The following is a 20,243-nucleotide window of genomic DNA, read 5'->3' on the forward strand; positions in this document are numbered from 1 at the left end:
AGACAACGGAAACGATTCCCAAATGCACTTTCCACCGCGTTGCATAAGACCAAACAATAGCTACGCTTCGAAACTATTTGCAATCAATTCCACTGATATTTTCCGCGTGCACTTCGAAAAATTCTTCGTCGCCTTTAAACGACAACATTCTCCGCGTTCGTTTCTACGAACATAACGGAAGGGAGATTCACGAATACGTACGCGTTGCAACTGCAATTAACAGATACTGTGGCTATGGAATTGATTAATGTTATTCTGGAATTGTTATTCTAAATTTTTTACCACATGTGATTAATTTTAAATTAAAATTCCCTTAAACAGAGCTTCCATTTCGTATATAATGAGATATTTAAGGGTTTTAATTAAACAGAATACTTAGCAGCGGACACACTGCGTTGGAGTCGGTGTCTAAAGTGCAGCTGCATCGGGCCGCGTGCAGAACAGGATGGGTGACCGCTCGGGGGAAAAACCTGTATTCTTGATTACTAAACTGTGTTTAATATTATTATAAAAAGCTCTCTATCGAGTTTGTGATTAGACACTACTTGCTCATTAATATTAATAAAATAGAACCACAAGAAAAACTATTAACCACACAGTGTAATAAACAAAATTAGATGATAATAGATGGGAAAGAATTCCCCATAAGAAAACGAGTTGGAACCACGGAATACGAGTGGAGTAGCCATATCAGAATTACATATTAATATTAACAAAAAAACAACCATTCACAACCACACCATAATAAACAAAATTAGATGATAATAGATGGGAAAGAATTCCCCATAAGAAAACGAGTTTGAAATCACAGAATACGAGTGGAGTAGCTATATCAGAATTACATACTAATATTAACAAAAAACAACCATTCACAATCACACCATAATAAACAAAATTAGATGATAATAGATGGAAGGAATTCCCCCATAAAAAAACGAGTTGGAACCACGGAATACGAGTGGAGTAGCCATATCAGAATTACATACTAATATTAACAAAAAACAACCATTCACAATCACACCATAATAAACAAAATTAGATGATAATAGATGGGAAAGAATTCCCCATAAGAAAACGAGTTGGAACCACGTAATACGAGTGGAGTAGCCATATCAGAATTGCATACTAATATTAACAACAAACAGCCATTCACAATCACACCATGATAAACAAAATTAGATGAAAATAGATGGAAGGAATTCCCCCATAAAAAAACGAGTTTCTTTACAGTTGAAACCACGGAATACGAGTGAAGTCATATGAGAATTGCTTTGAGGGGATTTCGCCGATATTTCTGTAAAAATGCAGTGTTGTAGGTAGCCCAAGGTGGGGGCACAAAAGCTTGGAATATCCGGTCGAGAAGAAAAAACGCGGAGGGGTTAGGCGAGAATCCCTTTGCAATTGCCTTCCGCGATGTGTTATTGCGGGTAACTCCGGGGTGGAATATCGCGAAACGGGGGAATGCAGTAAGGAATTTGCGAGTTCGAGTGGCGGGGGAGAGGCAAACCGTCCAGCAGGGAACAGTGACGCGCGTTTAATAACGCCGACTGGCCTGTATTCCGCGTGTCATGGCGTTGCAACGGAAAAGAGTCCCCCGGATGCATCCCTCCCCCTATGGGTTTACTGCATATTAGTCGCGGAAGCCACGAATTCCACGGGCGCCGTGCATTTTTCCCCGCAACCGGGGGAAATCGAACGCCAAGGGAGACTGTCGCGCACAGATTTCTCCCTTCGAATCCTCGGTTCGAGTTTCTGAAACTGAAGGAAATTTACTCACGTGTAGAGGGGCACACCAGCCTCGTCCTTGAACCAGAAAACCATGTGCAGAGTGTCCTCCCCCGGCGGGGTGATGTCGCATGGCAGTTCAGCCGGTTTACCCTCCACGACGCTGATATTCACCAACGGGACTGCAAGCAAAAAAATCAATTCGTTAGAAAGGATATTCATCGCCTCTTCTAACGACCATCGCTACCCGGGGCAATATTTCCGACGATCAACGGTTTTTCACCCGTTTACAACCTACTCTTCTAAACGAGCCTTAAAGCACCGACCACCGTTTACCTTTGATGCGATCGGACGCAACACACACGCATAAGCACGCTCAACATGGTGTTTCAAAGACCACAAAAAAGGCGAGCCGCGTACAGTATTTTATTCTATCTTTCGAAACGGAAATTATTTCTCGGTTATTTATTCGACAGTGGTTTTGTTTACTGAGAAATTCGTATATTCTCCGAGTGTTCGACTATTTGGTTGAATTTCGATACAGATCGATGTCGTAATAGTATTAATATCACATGTAATGTCGGCTCCTTCGATGTCTACTGTGCAACGTATCTCGTTATCTTGACGGATTGATGGAAACGTAATCGAAACCGAAAGATAATAGCACAGGAAGACAAGAGATTCTGATATTGCATCGAATGAACGCGACATAAATAATGGTAATCTCAAATTCTATATTTTATCTGAAATTACAAAAGTTTTCTACTATCTTTATCGAAATTCCAGGAGCCACCATAGAAAAGTCTGCATTCCCATTTTTGTCCCTATACAGGTAGGTATGAAAGACTCTTATGGCATTTATCTGGTCCGTACCGTCAAATGAAGCTTCACGAAAAACGCATCAAAGCAACGAATAGTGTATTTTTTTTTTTTATTTAATATAGGAGCTTTTAAAAAGTTTAGAAATTAATTGCACGGTACCAAATATGGACGATTCGAATTGTACAGGAATTAACTTGTTTAAATCGACAGGTTGCGCGATACAATTTAAGGAATCTAACACTTTTTCAGAGTTTTATTATTTGCTCGTATTTACGATCGCCGTATCTCTTACGAAATCTCGAGTTACGAGGCCAAATTTACTGAACGAAACGCTGCACAATGGGGGAGAAAATGTATTAAATTGTAGATATTCAATCGCCTCGGGAGCGAATGGATCAAAAACGGTGAAATTTCGCGCAACACCTATATACGGGCCATTGATGCTATTAAATTTTGGAAAATATAGGTGAAAGGGGTGAACGATAACAAAGGGGTGTCGTATCTCAAATGGGATTGGATCGAGTGAATATTTTACTCGTATGCTTTTTCGATTCTTTGCACATTGATTTCGTGAATCATAATTCGAATCATGATTGAAACCTTTTTGTCAGTACAAACCACCCCCTAGTCAAATCTCCGTGTTATCCTATCCCCGAAAGGTAATCTGTCTTTTTAATTAATATAACGAAGGTTCTAAACCTCTAAAAATTCTTATTCGTATCAAAGAATAATACCGACAGTCGCGTAAAAATAACGCAAAAAGACGAGTGTCGTTTCACCGTGCGGCGTTGTAAATCGAGGACACCCGCGGTTAGTAGTTTCGAGTTTCGGGACACGCTTCGCTCACTTTTTCGAGGCACAAAGGAATCGTGTTTTCCGCCAATCGCGATTTCAACGAAGACGGTTTATTTATCGACAAATAACGGATAACGTTTACACCGGGAGGGGATGAAATACGGAGCCAGCCCCCGGAGATCGGGACGAAAATGCACGGAATATCCGGGACGGGCGTTCTTCGATGCCCGGAAATCCAGATATTCCGATGCGGACACAATCGAACGAGGACGATCCTGGCCAGCGATATGTAAAGCGTAGTCGGCCCCGGATTAAGAGATCCGCTTATGAAATTCGGTTCCGGCGGGATGTCGTAAACCAGCCGCAGAGCATCGTGCTTGCGGAAGACGATCCTCCTCGGAGCAGGTAAGTGGAAACCTCTCGCGGGGGAGGAGGGTCTGGTATCCTTGCAGGGCGATTCCTTTGGGAATTTCCGGTAGCCTATTTGGACGAAACGAGTTTCCATTCGATTCGGTCCGTTGCTTTCGTTTTCTCCGCGCTGGACGAAACAAAAATCGACCTCGAGAGCACCGTCGTCCACTCTTTTTCCCCCCGTCTAGTTATCCTCTTCGATCTTCGTGATTCGTAAATTGAACGTTCCCATTTCGTGCAATTCGAGGGCTTTAGAGCCCCCCCCCGCCTGAATCCCCGAGTCCGGAGACGAAGTTTCAGCGCGCGTAAAGTGAATGCACCAACCCCGGAGCACCAACGTTCATTTAACGAATCACCGCTGTATTGCTTTCGTTTTCTCCGCGCTGGACGAAACAAAAATCGACCTCGAGAGTACCGTCGTCCACTCTTTTTCCCCCCGTCTAGTTATCCTCTTCGATCTTCGTGATTCGTAAATTGAACGTTCCCATTTCGTGCAATTCGAGGGCTTTAGAGCCCCCCCTGAAGCCCCGAGTCCGGAGACGAAGTTTCAGCGCGCGTAAAGTGAATGCACCGACGTTCATTTAACGAATCACCGCTGTATCTCGGATCGAGTAGCGGATAGAGGAAAACTGTAGAGGGGAAAGTCGAATGGTACGATGAGCTCTATTTTCCTGTGACTTTGATTTCTTCGTGAGTGAAACCGATGCACCGGATAAATACGAATGTATATGCTCGAGAAATTAATATTTCACGTTTGTATCGAGTATGGACCGTCCCCTGTTTGCCCCAAGATTTTCGAATATAAGCTCCGCCGGAAATCCAAGAGGAAGAGACAAGGAGAGGGATTAGCATACGCTTCGTATTTATTTCGCGGGCGTTGGATATAAATATCGCTTAAGGGGCAACTCTTTATCATATAAACGCCCGGCGGTAACGGCGGCTCATTTGAATTCGTGGTTTTTCCATGTCGTGGCGGGGCTAGAGCGACGCGCAACAAGCAGTTACTTCCCTCCGGGTTGATGGCGCGGCTGTCGGAAGCTTGTACCAGCCTCGACCGTCCTTACTTTTCCGCGCGGAAAGCAAAAACCCTCGCCCGGGGAAGATCTTCCCCTCCCACCTTGGATTCGTTATAATTTCATGCCAGTATTTCGTGGGTTAGCCGGCGATTTAATGTTTACTTTTTGCTCGAGGGGCCTCCGCGGAGGTTGGGCGAGAGGGGGTGGCGGCCGGAATTTTTCATAACCGTCGCGCTTCCACCCTTGGAACTCGCGTAATCGGATTAGTCCCGCGCCGCTGGCGTCGCCGCCTCCGTCGCCTCGAAATTAACTAAAAAACTACACGGCTTAGCCAAACGACCGCGAAATTAATGGCGGCCCGCGTCGGGATACCCCAGGACGACGTAACAATGGACGACGAGAACGATCCCACCAAAACCTCGCGGAACAGGTTTCCACCCGGCGATTTTACTTATTTACGCGGCGTTTCCGCGTCGACGGACACGAAAGCGGGGCCCCCATCGGGTCGCGGCCATCGATCACGGCAACCACCGCGTGTCCCCGTGTAGTTTAAATACCAGAGAAGCCTTGAAAGCAGTTTCGATTAATGGAATTCCGCAACACGTCCGCAATTAACCCTCAAAGACCCGGAGGCGATGCTCGAACCGTCCAGCGGCGCGCTAATGGCGGACCCGGGGAACCCGCGTCGCATTCGAAACGCATTTAATGAATTCGTTATCGACCGGAATCAACGTTTACCTCCGTGTCACGGACCGCACGAAGACGCGGGGATTCGCGTTCACGGAATTTTCGAGGGCCCACCTTCGACCCCCCCCCAACTCTGCGACAAAAAATTGGCGTTATAGGATCAGATTTTTTAAAATTACCTTCTGCAAAAGCAATCTCCATGGATTCGTGAAAGTGTCGATAGGAGATTCGAGTGCAACTTCTACTGTAAACCGCCAAAAATATTTTAATTTTGTGACAAGAAATTGGCATTATAGGACCTTAAGACCTGAACTAGAGAAATTAATTTTCATAGTCGAGGGAAAATAAGAAACATAACACTTTTCCAACAGATTTTTAAACCGTTCATAATTTTGAAAAATTACCCCCTGCAAAAGCAATCTCCATGGATTCGTGAAAATATCGATCGAAGATTCGAGTGCAATTTCTACTGTAAATCGCCAAAAAATTCGATTTCAATTTTCTGACAAAAAACTGGCATTATAGGACCTGAGCTCTGACAAGATTTACCACGTATAGAATTAGAGAAATTAATTTTCGTAGTCGAGGGAAAACATAACACTTTTCCACCAGATTTTTAAACCGTTCATAATTTTGAAAAATTACCCTCTGCAAAAGCAATCTCCATGGATTCGTGAAAGTGTCTTCCTCCTGTCGATCGGAGATTCAAGAGCGCGGAAAACGCGAGGGCCGGTGTCCTCTTTTCCATTAAGGTCGATCGACGCACGCGGTACACGGAAGATTGAGCAAAAGTTTCCGAAGTCACGGACGGTGGGAGGGAAGGAGGAGGAAAGTTCAACGTGGACGTCAAACTCCGAAACTGTGTCGTGTCGTTGATCACCGCGACACGACAGCGGGACCAAGTATTTTTCATAAATCTTTCCGCGACAACGCCAACGATCGCGTTTTAATCGCCCGGGATATTGTGTGTACGCGAGATGTTGGCCAGCTCGGCCCATTCCCTTTCACTTTGGGCTCCAAACTGGTAGAATTACGCCAATAATAACGTCTACGTGCATGTAAACATACAGAAACACGGCTATTTTATAGAAAAACACAATAGAATTCAGTTGAACTTCTGTTGGATTAGAAGCATAAGAGTGGGATGTGTTTTCTTTGTATAACAGTTAGAAGGACCAATAAATCCTCGTTATAACTGAATTAGCGGGGTACTAGAACAACGACAGAGACATTTGTATCTATTATAAATGTATAGATACGTAGAAATAGGCGAATAATGACGTTTAGATGCATGTAAACATTAAAAAACACAGTTATTTTATAGAGAAAAATAATATAATTCCGCTAAACATCAAATGCTGATATTTCTATTGAATTAGGAGCATACAAATTTCTTTTCCTTGCGTAATAGTTAGAAGAACGAATATGTACTAGAACAATGACAACTGGATTCCTGCTTCTTTCACTAGCCGACTTCTCGCGTACGCACAGTACTTAAACTAGAGACGCCGACATTGGACGGGCGTTTCGAAATTATCTCAAGTTCAGCGGGGGTCTTTATGATATTTTCATGCTGGGAGACTATCGTTTGGCTTAACGATGGCCGTCGTTACCGCCTAGCATAACCGTAGCGAAGGAGAACCGAGTTTCCATCCGAAAGTTTCGTTAAAGCCGACAGAATGCGGAGCGTTCCATTTTAATCAAGCGTTCGTACGTCCAACGCTCACGACGTAGGAAATTTGTTGAATATGGCCACAAGACGAAAGGTACTGGGACCAATTCGTGTTAAAAAAAGTCATTAATTTGCGAGAGATTTCTTTAAACGGTGTGTCTTTTGTAAAGATCGATTGCCAACTCCCTTTCGTTATGGATTGTAACTCGGAAGGTATTATGACGTATCATTCTAAATTTCCCTTTTCCAAAGTGCATCTAAGAGGTTTACAAACCAGTTTGACGATCGTTCAGCGATCCCAAAATACCATTCAATTAGTAGAGCAAGGGAAAAAATGAAAAAGATGGTGTCAAAGGGCTGAGTATAGAGCATCTAAACTGAAAGTGGAACTTAAGAGGTCGAAATCTTTGTTCTTCGAGTAGAAGTTTGATCAAAAACTGATGGATAAGCTACTCGGGGATCCGCTCGATGTAAATTTGCCCCCGATCGTCGGAAGATGGATGACTCGGACCATCCGGTTTCCCCGTTCTCGCGACACCGAATGGATAATGTTGGAGAAGGTCGCGATCGTTGGATAAGGGCCGTTTTCGCAAATTAACTCGAGCAGGGGCGTTTCAGTCGACGTTATGGCAATTCGTACGGTCGGATGGATCCGCGACAGAACGCGAGAAGTCGACCCCGGAAAGGGGGAATAAGATAGGAGAGAACTGCGAACCCGTTATTTACGGAGAGTCGAGTGCTCTCTAGGTGCCCCTCCGTTCTCCCAAGTTTCCGTGGAAGGTCTCTGCAACTTGGCTCGACCGTTTTGCTCGCGCTAAGCGTATCAGCGTCGCCATTGTCTGCGCTCATTGTCACCCTTCGTCCGCTTCGCGTCTACTCGGCGCGCGGCCGTGTTAACTCGAGGGGTCTCGTCGACGGACGCAGCGAATTACAAGTCGCGTTAATCGGTTCCTTAGTTTCTTGCAGCTGTAGCTCAAGATACAAGGGCTAGAGATCATCCTCTGGCGGCGGGAATTCACCCAGCCGGGGGAAAAACTACCCTATTAGCGTCGAAATGAATTTTTACGTCGACTCGTATCGTTAGTATGTGCCTCTCGATCGATAAGACTTTTTACATTGGAACTACACCAATCAAATCTAACGCTGATATAGTAAAGAAAATAAATTTAAATTTTAATAAAGTACAAAGTTTGATTTGTACAGTTTACGATTGTCTAAAATCACAGTTCTGTCTCTTGATGGATAGATGAGAAAAATTTTAATACAGGATTCTTCCCGTATTAATATTCAAAAATTTCAAATCGTTTTGGAAAAATTATTTTCGGTTGCGGGGGTCAATTACAATCATTTTTGGTGAATACACATACCTTCGAAATCCTATCCACTTTCGAGAAAAAAAATCGGGTATGTATTGAAATTTTTCGGCGAAAAAAAATTTTTTCAAATCATTCTAAAAAAATTATTTTCAGTTGCGAGGGTCAATTACAATCATTTTTTGTCATTAGACATACCCTCGAAATCCTACTCAGTTTCGAGAAAAAAATTCATTACCCAAAATATAATGCCTGACCATACCATTGATATCTTCCACTGAAATTTCATGCGAATCTTTAAAACGTCATAACTTCTGAACGGATTGGACGATTTTAACGTTTAAAAAAGCAAACTACGCGTATTTTGATGGAGAATATGTAGAAATTCTAAAAATATTGAAAAAGTTGGTCCTTGATACCGTAAAGTGAGAAAAACCCCATAAAAATGGGCCAATTTTCAAACAGCCATGACTCCTACAATTGTGAATATATTTCAATGAAACTTTTTTCTAAAGTAGAGCTCCTGGGTACCTACAAAGGAGTATTACAAATAAAATTACTAAAAATCGAAAACGAATTTTTAAGAAAAATCGACAGGAGGTAGGTGCCTAAATTTTTCGACGAAAACGAAAAGTTTCAAATCGCTCTGAAAAAATTATTTGCAGTTGCAGGGGTCGATTGCAATCATTTTTGGTGAATAGACATACCCCCTCAAGTCGAAATTTTAAAGAAAATAAATTTAAATGTGGTTACGAAACTAATTACTAAGACAAACTTTAATTTGTATAGTTTAGAATTGTTTAGAATCACAATTTTGACCTTACAAGAAATTTTACAGTTTTGGTCCGGCAGTCAACGTGTCAACGAGTCAAAAATTCAAGCCTCAATTTTTTAATTTTGCTTGTCACCGTTTCTCAATTTCTAAACATTCTTTCGCGTTTGTTCCCAGTGATTTTCGCCCGTTATTTCGTCGCAAAGAGTCTCGTTACTTTGTCGTCGACTGCGTGGAACCAGGAATCGGTCCGCGGAAGATTTCGCGTTGTTCCCGGGCGTCGAGAGGAGCTCCAGGACGAGGCACGAAACGGTCGACGAGGGCGTCGGCGAGGACTCACGCTTTATTGCGTATTTACATATTTTCGCCGAATCCGGCCCCGACGTTTCATAAAATTCAACGTCTTTACAAGGGTCGGCGTTCCCGGGACGCTTCGTCGACACTTTATGCCTTTGAATTTCCGCGACAAAGATTTCCCCCTTTGCAGTTCGTCTCGAGCACGAGTCGTTCGCGTTCCCCTTATTTTGCGAGCGGATCGTTTGAACGTCGCGACGGGCCTCCGAGGAAAAAAGAACGACGCTTTGGGGAGTTCGGTGAATTTAAATTTCATCGCTGTCCCTTCCTGGGGGTAAATCGTCTTTGCCCGATTGCGATCGAAAATATAAAATTACCGCTCCGAGGATCTGGGAGAAACGTGGAAGTCTCCTGGAGAGATCCCCCGTTGAAATACGGACGAAACGTAGAAACGTAGGGGCCGGTCGTTATTAATTTTAATTAGGGCGTTTACGAGCCTCGCTTCCGTCGGTCGTAAAGTTCGACGAGCGGCCAGATTAACCGGAAGTGTTTCGACTTTGGTTCGTGGAGGGAGGGGGGGATAAAAAATAATAGGAACCTTGCAGCTGGCGTTGCCCCGGGAATGAAACGTTAACCTCTTTTCCGTCGAATTTTCGAATGACCGTAAAAGTTTCATTTTCCCGGTCCTGGTAATGGTTGCTCGAATGATCCCGATATCGCGTAATCGCGAGAGGAATCCGCAGTTGCGGCCCAGTCGGGCTAATTGAGAGGTTGCCCTCCGGAGGGCCAGAAACGAATCGCTTAACTTACCCCTGCTTCCGTTTCCCTGGCCCCTCGAGACTCCCACCCCCCGCCGGACTGGGGCGCTTAAAGCGTAACGACGTCGCCTCGGAATTATTAACAGCGCCCCGTCTCCCGGGGGGCGCCATTGTTGTCCCGGGGTCTGTTCCCTCTCGTCGTCTAGTGGGTGACGACTGACGGCGTCGCGACGCTCCCACCAGCTCCCAAGGCCCGTCACGGGGAAGTTATTTGCAATCGAAAGAAACGATCCCTGTTTGGAAATTATTGCCTCTCAAAGCACCACCCTTATCTTTTCATTAACCCTTCGATGACCCACGTGTTTCTGGTATATATCTGTCGTGATCCATTAAGAAGTTTGAAAAGTTAAAAGAATCCCTGCAAGGGACCCATCCGTTTTCGTTAAGTATTCTTTATCTCGTTCATTTAGTTAGAAGTTTCAAACGAAATGAAAATAGTGACTTGGTCCGAGAGGACCTGACAGAAATTATAAAAAGATACCTCAAGCACCTATTTTTTAAATATCAGTTAACCAGAGCTCTCTAACTCTAAATTTCTCGGTCCAAGACGAATAAAAGGAAACGTGGCGATCCATGGGAGTCGAAGCGTGGTCCCACGGGGTTAAACGCCATGGAATTTCGGGGAGGGAGTCGAGGGAGGTTGAATATTAACGCGAGGGAGCCCGTAATCGCGCTGTAAACAAGGGCACTCCCGGAGTTTTGTTATCGAGTCATTGTTTGGCCGCGGGATAAAGGTCGAGGTAAATTCCAAGCGAAATTCCGCGAGCGCTACTTCCCGAAAATTCTTAGCTTGTTTGTATTGTTGCGCAAAACACGCCATCACGGGGCTCCGCTTCGTTGAACTTGGAATACAGATTTATCCTATTTAACGTCCGCGGGACGATCGATGGTTCCAGCAAGGAGTTACGCTTTCCAGACAGTTCACCCCCCCGCGTGACTCGCCATTTTGTTGCTATTTACTCTACGAATTATTCGAGGATGGATACACAGGACCAAGTGTCCAGCATTGTTATTTGTCATGGGGGAAAAACTGCAGATGAACCTTGGATCGTGTCGATAAGGTGTGACCCAACTTGGGGGATGTTTTAAATCGGATTTAACATCTCTAAAATAAATAGAGTCGAGGGGGAGTTTTACTAAATAAGATATTTACCACCCTCGAAATATCGAAGGTGAATTGGGTCGCGAAGAAGGTCGAAAGTCGCGCGTGACGGATAATTTGGTAGCTCGTGGGGAGGGGGGTTGCCGCAGAATGTTCGGGGGACATTTACAGTATGACAGGAAATTTCATTACACGGGAAATCCGGGGTGATCGGATTCGTCCCTTAAAGGATTGCGGCTAGGCAGGATAATGCGGGCTCGGACGTTCGAGAGGGAGCGACGCTTTGATCCTCGGTCAAAGGCCAACGTCTCCGAAGGGAGAGCGGCGTTACGTAGCTCCCCTTGGCCTATTGTGGCTCCCATTGTTGCGCAAACTGCATTACAACCGGAAGTGGTCGCGACCTCCCTTCCGTGGCTCGTAACTCAGTGTCTCGCGGCTGGGCGCCGGCTTTGCACAATGCAACGGCGACTGCACAGCCTGTAACACCGACGTCGGACATCCACGCTGCGACACTACGCGACGTAATGTTACGTCGCGTCGCGGGACACGTTGCCACGTCCCCCGACGACCGACTACCCCCGAGAAACCTACACCCGGAGATCTTAGACCCTGGAAAAACGTCCCTTCCGACGGTACAACCAGCTCCAGAGACAACTCCAGCTCGTTTAAAAACATTACGGACAGAAATTATCATTTAACGTATTTGGAAAAATCAAGCTAGGGGGTGGTTCGACGTGCAAAACTAAGTGGAAAAAGAGGAGTAACATTTTTTCGTTCGAGCCTTCGTTTCCGAGATAATTCAATTCGAAAATATATATGAAACAAGTGGAAATCTGTACGATATGTCCGACCGCGTCCGACCAGACCTGTGTTTTTCTACTTAGAATCTGACCTGCACTTTTCTCGAAAACGAGGCCTCGAACGAGAAAATTTTATTTCTTATTTTTTACTCGTTTTCATACGTAGAATCATCCACCATCGATTCAAACCACCCAGCTTTACCTAGTGATGGGGTGCTCACGAAGTTAAGTAGAAAAGTAAACGAATGGTCAGACGGCGCTTTTCATTAGTCGCAGAGATACACTATTTGGAAGAAGCGGTCTTAGAACTGGGGAATTTATGGTCTATGGACGCATTTCATCAAACATGAATAAAGATAAGACAGACTCTTTCGATCTTTCAAAATTCCTAGCTATTAGGTTGGTAAAAAAATTTAGTTTTAATTAATTCTATCGTTGAATAATTTAGCTGACGCAAAGCACACGACCGAGAGGAAGAGTTTAGAGCGCCCCAAAATGGATTCTCGTCGTCGAAGGGTGTTTTCGCCTCTGGCCGTACAAAGGGGTTTCCCTGTTTATAAATAAACGATGTCCCAGCGCGAAAAGGTTCCGCCTCGGTGATATTTTTCGAGTTTGCCTTTCCAACGAGGCGCGCAGAGTCGCGAGATTTCGCAAATGGCGCGAACAATCGCGTTAAAATGGAACCTGGTAAACACTGCGAGAGACCCGAAGCAATTTCGGTGAAATTTTCGTTTTCCCCGCGGACCGGAACGCGATCGATCTGTTTGCGTTCGCCACGACCTTACCGATTGCATGTAAATTTGCCCGCAATTATGACGAAACCGTTCGTCCCCGATCCGACGAACTCCCGCGATCTTACCAGAGATCCACGAAATCTATTCGACTCGCGAGAACGCGCGGTCAGTTTCAATTATATTTCTCGCAAGTTACGACGTGTACCCTAAATGCATTTTAGCAAAAATTTTAGCAAAGTTCCTCGAATACTCGACGCCGCGAAAATACCCAGCGAAGGACGATCGTTTGAATATCGGTCGAGTTCCGGGGAGGGGGGTGGGTGGATCAGAATTTCAAACGAGATCCATGTTTAAAGTATGCTTAATCAACGTACTTTCGTCGAAAGTTCGATCGTTGCCCGTTAACGAACGTATTAAGGTGCTTTCCCCTCCCCTACCCCCTCCCGATCTGCCTCGTTTCGTTTATTGCCGCGGAAAGAGAGAAATAGTCGTCGAATCGGTCCCTCAACCCCCTCGTTTTTTATATTCTTTTTCACGTGGGAGGTGCAGGGGGCAGGCGGGAGACGGAAAGTTGGGTCGGGTTTAAACGCGACGACGGGAAAAAGTCGATTCCAGGAGACGGGGCGCTGGTATTTTGTTCTCGAACGCGTCGCGGTAACTTCCGTCGCGGAATCAATGGCGAAATAAACGTGGACGTCGGCCGACAGCGTGAAATTGAATTAATTCTGAATTAAGAAATGGCGCGCGAGGGGGACGGGTAGCAAAAGAACCGGGAAGAATCCCGAGACCGAACGAATAGACTCCTTCCGCGAATGTTCTTCGGGGAAAAGTTTAAATAACGTTTGTAAACTCCGGTGAAAGTAATTCGCAGAAGAAAGAAGGGGGAGGTGGATACGGGGGAATTTGCGGCCAGTGGCGAATCGAGTTTCAAACTCGCGAAATAATACCGGCGTTCTCGCGGACGATTATCCGAGGGCGAGAGTCTTTACACGGGATACGATATATGTGTCACTTGGTCCGCCATTTTCTCTCTGGATAATATTATTGTCGCGTAGTAGCACACATATTCGAAGTGTGCACGTTTTAAAACGAGAATCGCGAACGCGATTGCAGGTTCCATCGTACTGCAATTATTATTGTAAATCAAAATTGGGGGGGGAAAATAAACAATCATTGGAACTGTTTCTTTTAATCAAACTGCAATTGACAAACAATATCCATTGGGGCCCGTTTCTCTGCAATAAATACACACACTGATGCATTATTTTTATTTTTTTAGAAAGCTACAACGATTATATTAACGATACGAGCTGTTATCGTGAGAAGACAGAGTTTGAAAGATTTAATATACATTCGTAGCGTCGTTTACTTCGAGTTTTACGTAGAATTTGATTTGTTAGCGGATAAGATTGCATTCTGGTTGGGGGAAAGGGGCGAAAAATTTGGGGGGATGGAATTCTCCGTCTAGCAGTGGAGCGGCCCCTTTACACCCGACAGGGCCACGGCTCACGCTCGAACGAAAGCAATTACTCGATCCTCGATTAGTGGACGTTCGTACGCCGGCCGACGACATATTGATATTTGCTTGTTGCACGCGTCAATACTGTCACTTAACAAGCAAATACCGAAGCTGAGGCGAGCTAGATAGGGGAGCGAATCTGCCATCCATGGACCGCCGGTACGGCCAAAACTCGCGCCCTCGCTCGACAATAGCGAGACCCGTAGTCGTGCGAATTCTATCCGCGGAATGTTTGGTCGTTCCCACCCCTCCCACTCCCCTCCCCCAGTGATAACAAGGGCCAACGCTTTAACGGACCGACTATTTGCAATTTCGAGCGTTGCAAAATTATTAGCGAATCTGCCGGGGAAATAGCCTTTGCGCCCGAAAAGCTACGCGTTTCAATAATTCTATAATAATAATCCCATTATCGATCGCGCCTGTAACCAGGCAAGAATACAATCCCACATATCGGTCAAATCCAATTTCTATTTACGCAATTTTTAATTTACTCGAGAAAATCGAATTTCGGTTATAAAAAGACTAATGGACCCTTATGAATCCTTCTTTCACTCCCCTCCTCACCCTGGAAAGAGTCGAAAGTTATTATCGTTGCACGGAAACCGTCGAGTTTAGATACGCGGCGTTTTTCCCGGGTCCATCGTCGATACATCGCGATTAGAACAATTTCGGGTAAAATTTCGTATCGACGGGAAATCCGCTTTCGGGGGATGATTTTTTCGCGGATGGGGTGGCCGCGCGGCCGAACGATCGGAAACAAAGTGATCCGTAACTAGCGCCAAAAAGCTATTTCGCGATCGATTTCACTCGAATCCAGAACAAAGACCGTTTCCGTGCGCGGAGCTATCGTCCCGGCCACGCGTACGGTTCTCTCTCTCTCTCTCTCTCTCGCGCGCGAGCAACGCGCCGCGCTTTTTGCGCTCGAAATACGTCCGTCGATCGGCGATCTCGGTTTCGTTGAACGCTTCGACGAGGATATCTCGTTCCCGCGATCCGACAGCCGATATCTCCCACTTTTTGACTCCGCGCGCCAGCCTGTCGCTATCTTTTTACGAAACTTCCACGCTCCGAGCGGGGAATTATCCACGCCGGATTAATTATTAACGCGTCCGCGTCGACTCCTTGTCACCGAGACTTTTTCTGACACACGTTCAATGTTTTCGAAAGTACGTTTCTCGAGACACTTGTAAAAATATCAATCGTTATAGCCATGATAGGAGTCGGCGTCAGAGGTCAAAAATTTGTTGGAAACTAGTTGTGAAACCCAGACATCATTTTCATAAACTATAACACAGTAGCTTCAGTTGCACGTACGAAGTATTAAAGATAATTATTTTAACTATCTTTTAACACCACATTCTCCCTCTCCCTTTATGTGCTGAAAGTTTGGTATACTTGGAACTCGAATTCCATCCAAATTTATTTTCTTCAACATTTAGAATTCTCGAGAATGGAGTCTCTAATTTTCTTCACTTAAGGAAAGAACACATATTTATTTTCACTTTCGTTAGATTGAAACAACATATCCAAGTAGTCTATGGAACAGAAAACGCTGACAATTGTTGTCCCCGTGAAAATTGAGGGGCAATCGTAACGCTCGAGAAGGACGTTCGATCGTGCGACCGAATCGTTCCCCGCGCTAATTAAAACCGCGAATAATTGACCGTCCGCCGCTTTCCAATAATTAATTCCATCGGTGGCGATAACGTCGACGATTCATTCCGCGTAGGCATAACGCGAACGAGCGGAGCATCGCGACGCCCGGCGTCCTCCCGTGCGGCCACGCTTCGCACCGCGCTTCGATATTCCTGACACGGCGTGACATTGTACCGCCGTTTGTACCGAGCGATTTCCCTACGTATCGACTCAGCCAGCGTTTGTTATTTCCATAAACTAATACGAGCGTTTAACGGCGTATCAAGCGCCGTACGGAAAGTTGCGTCGTCGTTCCAGTCGACAATTTTTCGGCTCGAATTTCCGTTTCGTTCTAAGTTGTCTTCGGTCGTAAATAATCTGCACAGTTCTTAAGTAGTTTCTAGCCGTTATATTATATCGTATATCAATTAAAACCATTTTTAAGTTAAATACCACAGTATCAACGAAGGAACATTTTAATTATCTCGCGTACTGAGAATGGAAAGACACATTTCCCGGAGTTGTATTCGGTCAGACGATCACAGCCAACCTTCGTACGAGTTAATTACTCGACACTCTAGTTGCTCGTTGCACCGCATTCCCCGTAATCCGGAACTATTCCTTCTTTCTCCTCTTAGTGCAATAAGAAGCACGAAACTCGCCGCGACATTGCACGCGCGAAGGCTTCCGATTGATAGATAAATCACCGAGGTCGTTCCGTCGATCGAAAGTCTTCGCGCCTGCGACAATGGGAACCAGTACCCCGCCTGCTATAGTTCTACGAAGATATTACAATGCAACGCGGACAGATATGTTACAGTCGAGTATAAAAGAAATTTAATTGGTTGGTCCTCTTGATGGTGGTTTCGACTGTGATTATCGTGCGTCATTTTGGCCGTTCGGGAGCTTTTACACGAAAGTTGCAAACGCGCGAGGGGGTGGCAATTTTCTATGAACGTGAAAAACAACGTCGTGCACTCGTATGGGAATATTCGTTACCGCTGACGCGTGGTAATTAAAATATACTGAATGTTTCGCGGCAGCGTGAGCCCGCTCGTTCTAATTCTCCATTTCATACGTTCGCGGATGATTTCAAAGTACCGTTATTTCGGATTATACGGTAACGAGTTGCACCTAGCTTCCTGCGCTCGCCAGCAGAGGGCTACGCTCGACTTATCTCTCTCGCAAGTGCTCGAGCTTTCAGCCATATTTGACTCTAGCAATTCCTAGATTAAGATACATCTGCGATTGCATCTCTGTCGCTCGACTTAAATTGATACTTGGACCAGTAGAGTTGGGTGGAAACTAAAACGGGGGAAGGTTCTATGCAAAATTCGAGGGTATTTTCGGGCGGTGGGGACAAAAAGGCCGCGTGTGCCCGGCTGTCAGGATGCACGTGCTCGCATCTGGCGCGTCGCGACGCCCAGCGATACGGAAACGAACTTGCTCGCTTCCGAGAGAAGGGACAGAGAGCCACGAGCGCGATAGAGTGTGGCAAACGCGAGCAAAATAGAGCAACGAGCGAAAGAGAGAGAGTCGATCGGTGAAAGGGAGAATATATCCAAGAGAGAGAAACACAGAGAGAGAGAGAGAGACATACATACACACACAGGCGCGTAGATTGGCAGGCGGAGGCGGAAATAGAGCCGCGGAGAGCTGAAATCGAGCGACAGGGACGCGGTTATGGCGCGGGACGAGGAGGAACGTAAAAATTAAGAGCGACGAGGAGCAAACGGGCTGCGATCTGGGACGAGCAGCGGCCAGCACGCTCTCCGTAATTCGCCACGATGCGAAATTTTGGCCGAGGGAGAGGCGTCGCGGCGCCCTGGCACCCCGACGTTCGAGATAACGCGAATTATTCGTCCAGCCTGTCCGTCGTACGACGCTACTCGTAAACCTAAAGTCGCCAGATATAGAAACTACCGTCGAATGGCGGCCATTTTTCTCGTAAAATGACTCCCTTTATCGTTGGGTATTATAATTCTGCGAGTGGGACGATTTTATCGCTAAATATGTACATTCTTAATGTTCGTGACGTCGCTGGAATTTTTGGGGCACCTTGTCGAGAGCCATCTTTGACGCAGTCATCGATAAATCGATGGAATTTTAAATCGCCTGCTTGTTAATTTATATTCCAAGACATTTATTCTATACTCCGTTCTGTATTTTCGATAATAATGAAAGTGACGAATTTAATTCGATGAACGCATTATAAATATCGAGTAACCGTAGTTACTATTATTATTAAACGTCCGTATTATACAATGGCCGAGCACAAAGATAACTTTTTAATCAAACTTCAATGGCGTAGTTATAAGACCGTTCGAGTTTACAAATATATAATTCATTGTTCAGACTTTCCCTGTTCGGACGAGTTGTCTTTCCACTCGTTTAGTTAATTAACGATGCCTTTCCACCAGCTCCTATCAAGTATTTCCTTTAGTCCGTCGGCAGAAAATACGAAACAGGTCGTCGACAGCGGGCATTTAGCAAATTTCAATCGCGTTTTGACTCTACAGGAGACTCAGTTTGAATCGATAAAATTCCAAACAAAAATGAAATTTTTCCAGTCCTAACCCCGACACGTGTGCTCGGGTATTCTAATAATAAATTAATCGTCGAAATTGTAACTAACGCGTTCCCTGGCATGGTTGTCACCGATAACCAGTGCTTCAAACTGACGTATCTCGAAAACGCTCGGAATAAATGAATCTTAATATTCGTAATTCTTCGAACAACGTCACACTGGCATCAGGAACATTTCAAAATAACAAACACGCCGCAATTAACAGTCTACGTGCCAAATATGAATAATTCAATTCGTATTCCTGTCGTACGAAATAATTCCAGGAGACTCGCAAAATGAATGTTTTAAACGGCGATAACAGGTTCGAAGGGATCGTGACTGGTGATCGAAAACACTCGTTTGCTAGATCTCGGGAAGACTGGCTAACTCGCGTAATTCACGTAAAGAGAAGCTAGTCCGAGTGCAACAACATTAACGTCCCGATGTAGAACACAGTCGACCGGTTATTTACGCGCTTCTAATTGAGTCACGTAGAAAGCCTCTTGCGGCCATAATGTTATTCCAGATATTATCGGAGCCTTCGGTGGCGGGAAAACCGTCGGAAAGTCTGAGCCGTGGCTCGTGGTTGCAATTGTTAGTCGTGCTGAATCGTTGGGAATATTAGACGAATCGTTGTAATTAAAAGTAAATATACTCGTTGCTCCCGACCGCGGAGGGAACGAGAGATAAGTTGAACGCGAATAATAATTGCGAAACCGAACATCCGATAGTATAATACCGCTTTTACGCGAACACTCAGACCGCTAGATCGTCGTCGAAGATTTTGCAGAGGGCCTGAGAAAATAGATCTCCCGATTCGAAACTTCATATTTTATTCAAATTATATTCCTTCGCGCCTAAAATATTCCGCAAGACTGACAGTTTGATTTTAGACCACCGTAAATTACATAAAATTTGTTTTAGCACTTATTTTTGTAACCTTGCTAAAATCCTATCCAAATTTACTTCCCTCGATATGTCAGCATCAGCTTCAGTATTGGGTTTAGAAGAATAAAACTATTTTTAAATCGCTAATATGAATACTGGATCACAATGGTTAGCTGGCCAACGTCGACGGTTTTCACAACAGGGAACAGTGTCTCGAGACTTATCGGGCGAAGAGTACTTTCATTGGAAAATAAAAAACGAGGAAACGTTCGCGGAAGTGGCGAACGTGAGACTTAATTACGTCGTTACATTTTAACAATAATATAAAAGTTCGTTCCTCAATAAACCAGGATGATACGCGGAAAACTATAGATCATTGAACGGACTAGGAAGTAAGAAAATTCTCAGAATCTTAGCGCGGTGAAGGATGTATGAAAAAATATATATATAATGTATGAGGTGAACTCGCATAAAGTACGATGAGAACACTCCTAATCGGGAATGCGTTAATTGAAAAGGAAAGTTTTATTACTTGTGTGGCTCGCCGACAGAGGGCTACGCTCGACTTCTGTCTTTCTCGCAAGTGCTCGATCCATTAGCGGATCGTCAGCGTGTTCTACGGTTGTTGACACACGGAAAGAGACCCCCGTTTAAAGTAATAATTACGTAGGAAA

The 20,243-nt window shown here is 45.0% G+C and overlaps 1 protein-coding gene across 2 annotated transcripts in view; it reads right to left on the reverse strand.

The window, feature by feature from the left end:
* The window catches only part of LOC143350334 (synaptogenesis protein syg-1), a 428,929-nt gene that overhangs the window by 277,927 nt on the left and 130,759 nt on the right, over positions 1 to 20,243 (reverse strand). For both annotated transcript variants that reach the window (XM_076782390.1, XM_076782391.1), the window contains exon 2: positions 1,778 to 1,907. In XM_076782390.1, the coding sequence (XP_076638505.1) occupies positions 1,778 to 1,907 (130 nt within the window). The remainder of the gene's footprint in view (positions 1 to 1,777; positions 1,908 to 20,243) is intronic.

The sequence above is a fragment of the Colletes latitarsis genome, chromosome 14, assembly GCF_051014445.1.
Source record: "Colletes latitarsis isolate SP2378_abdomen chromosome 14, iyColLati1, whole genome shotgun sequence".
Taxonomy (NCBI): domain Eukaryota; kingdom Metazoa; phylum Arthropoda; class Insecta; order Hymenoptera; family Colletidae; genus Colletes; species Colletes latitarsis.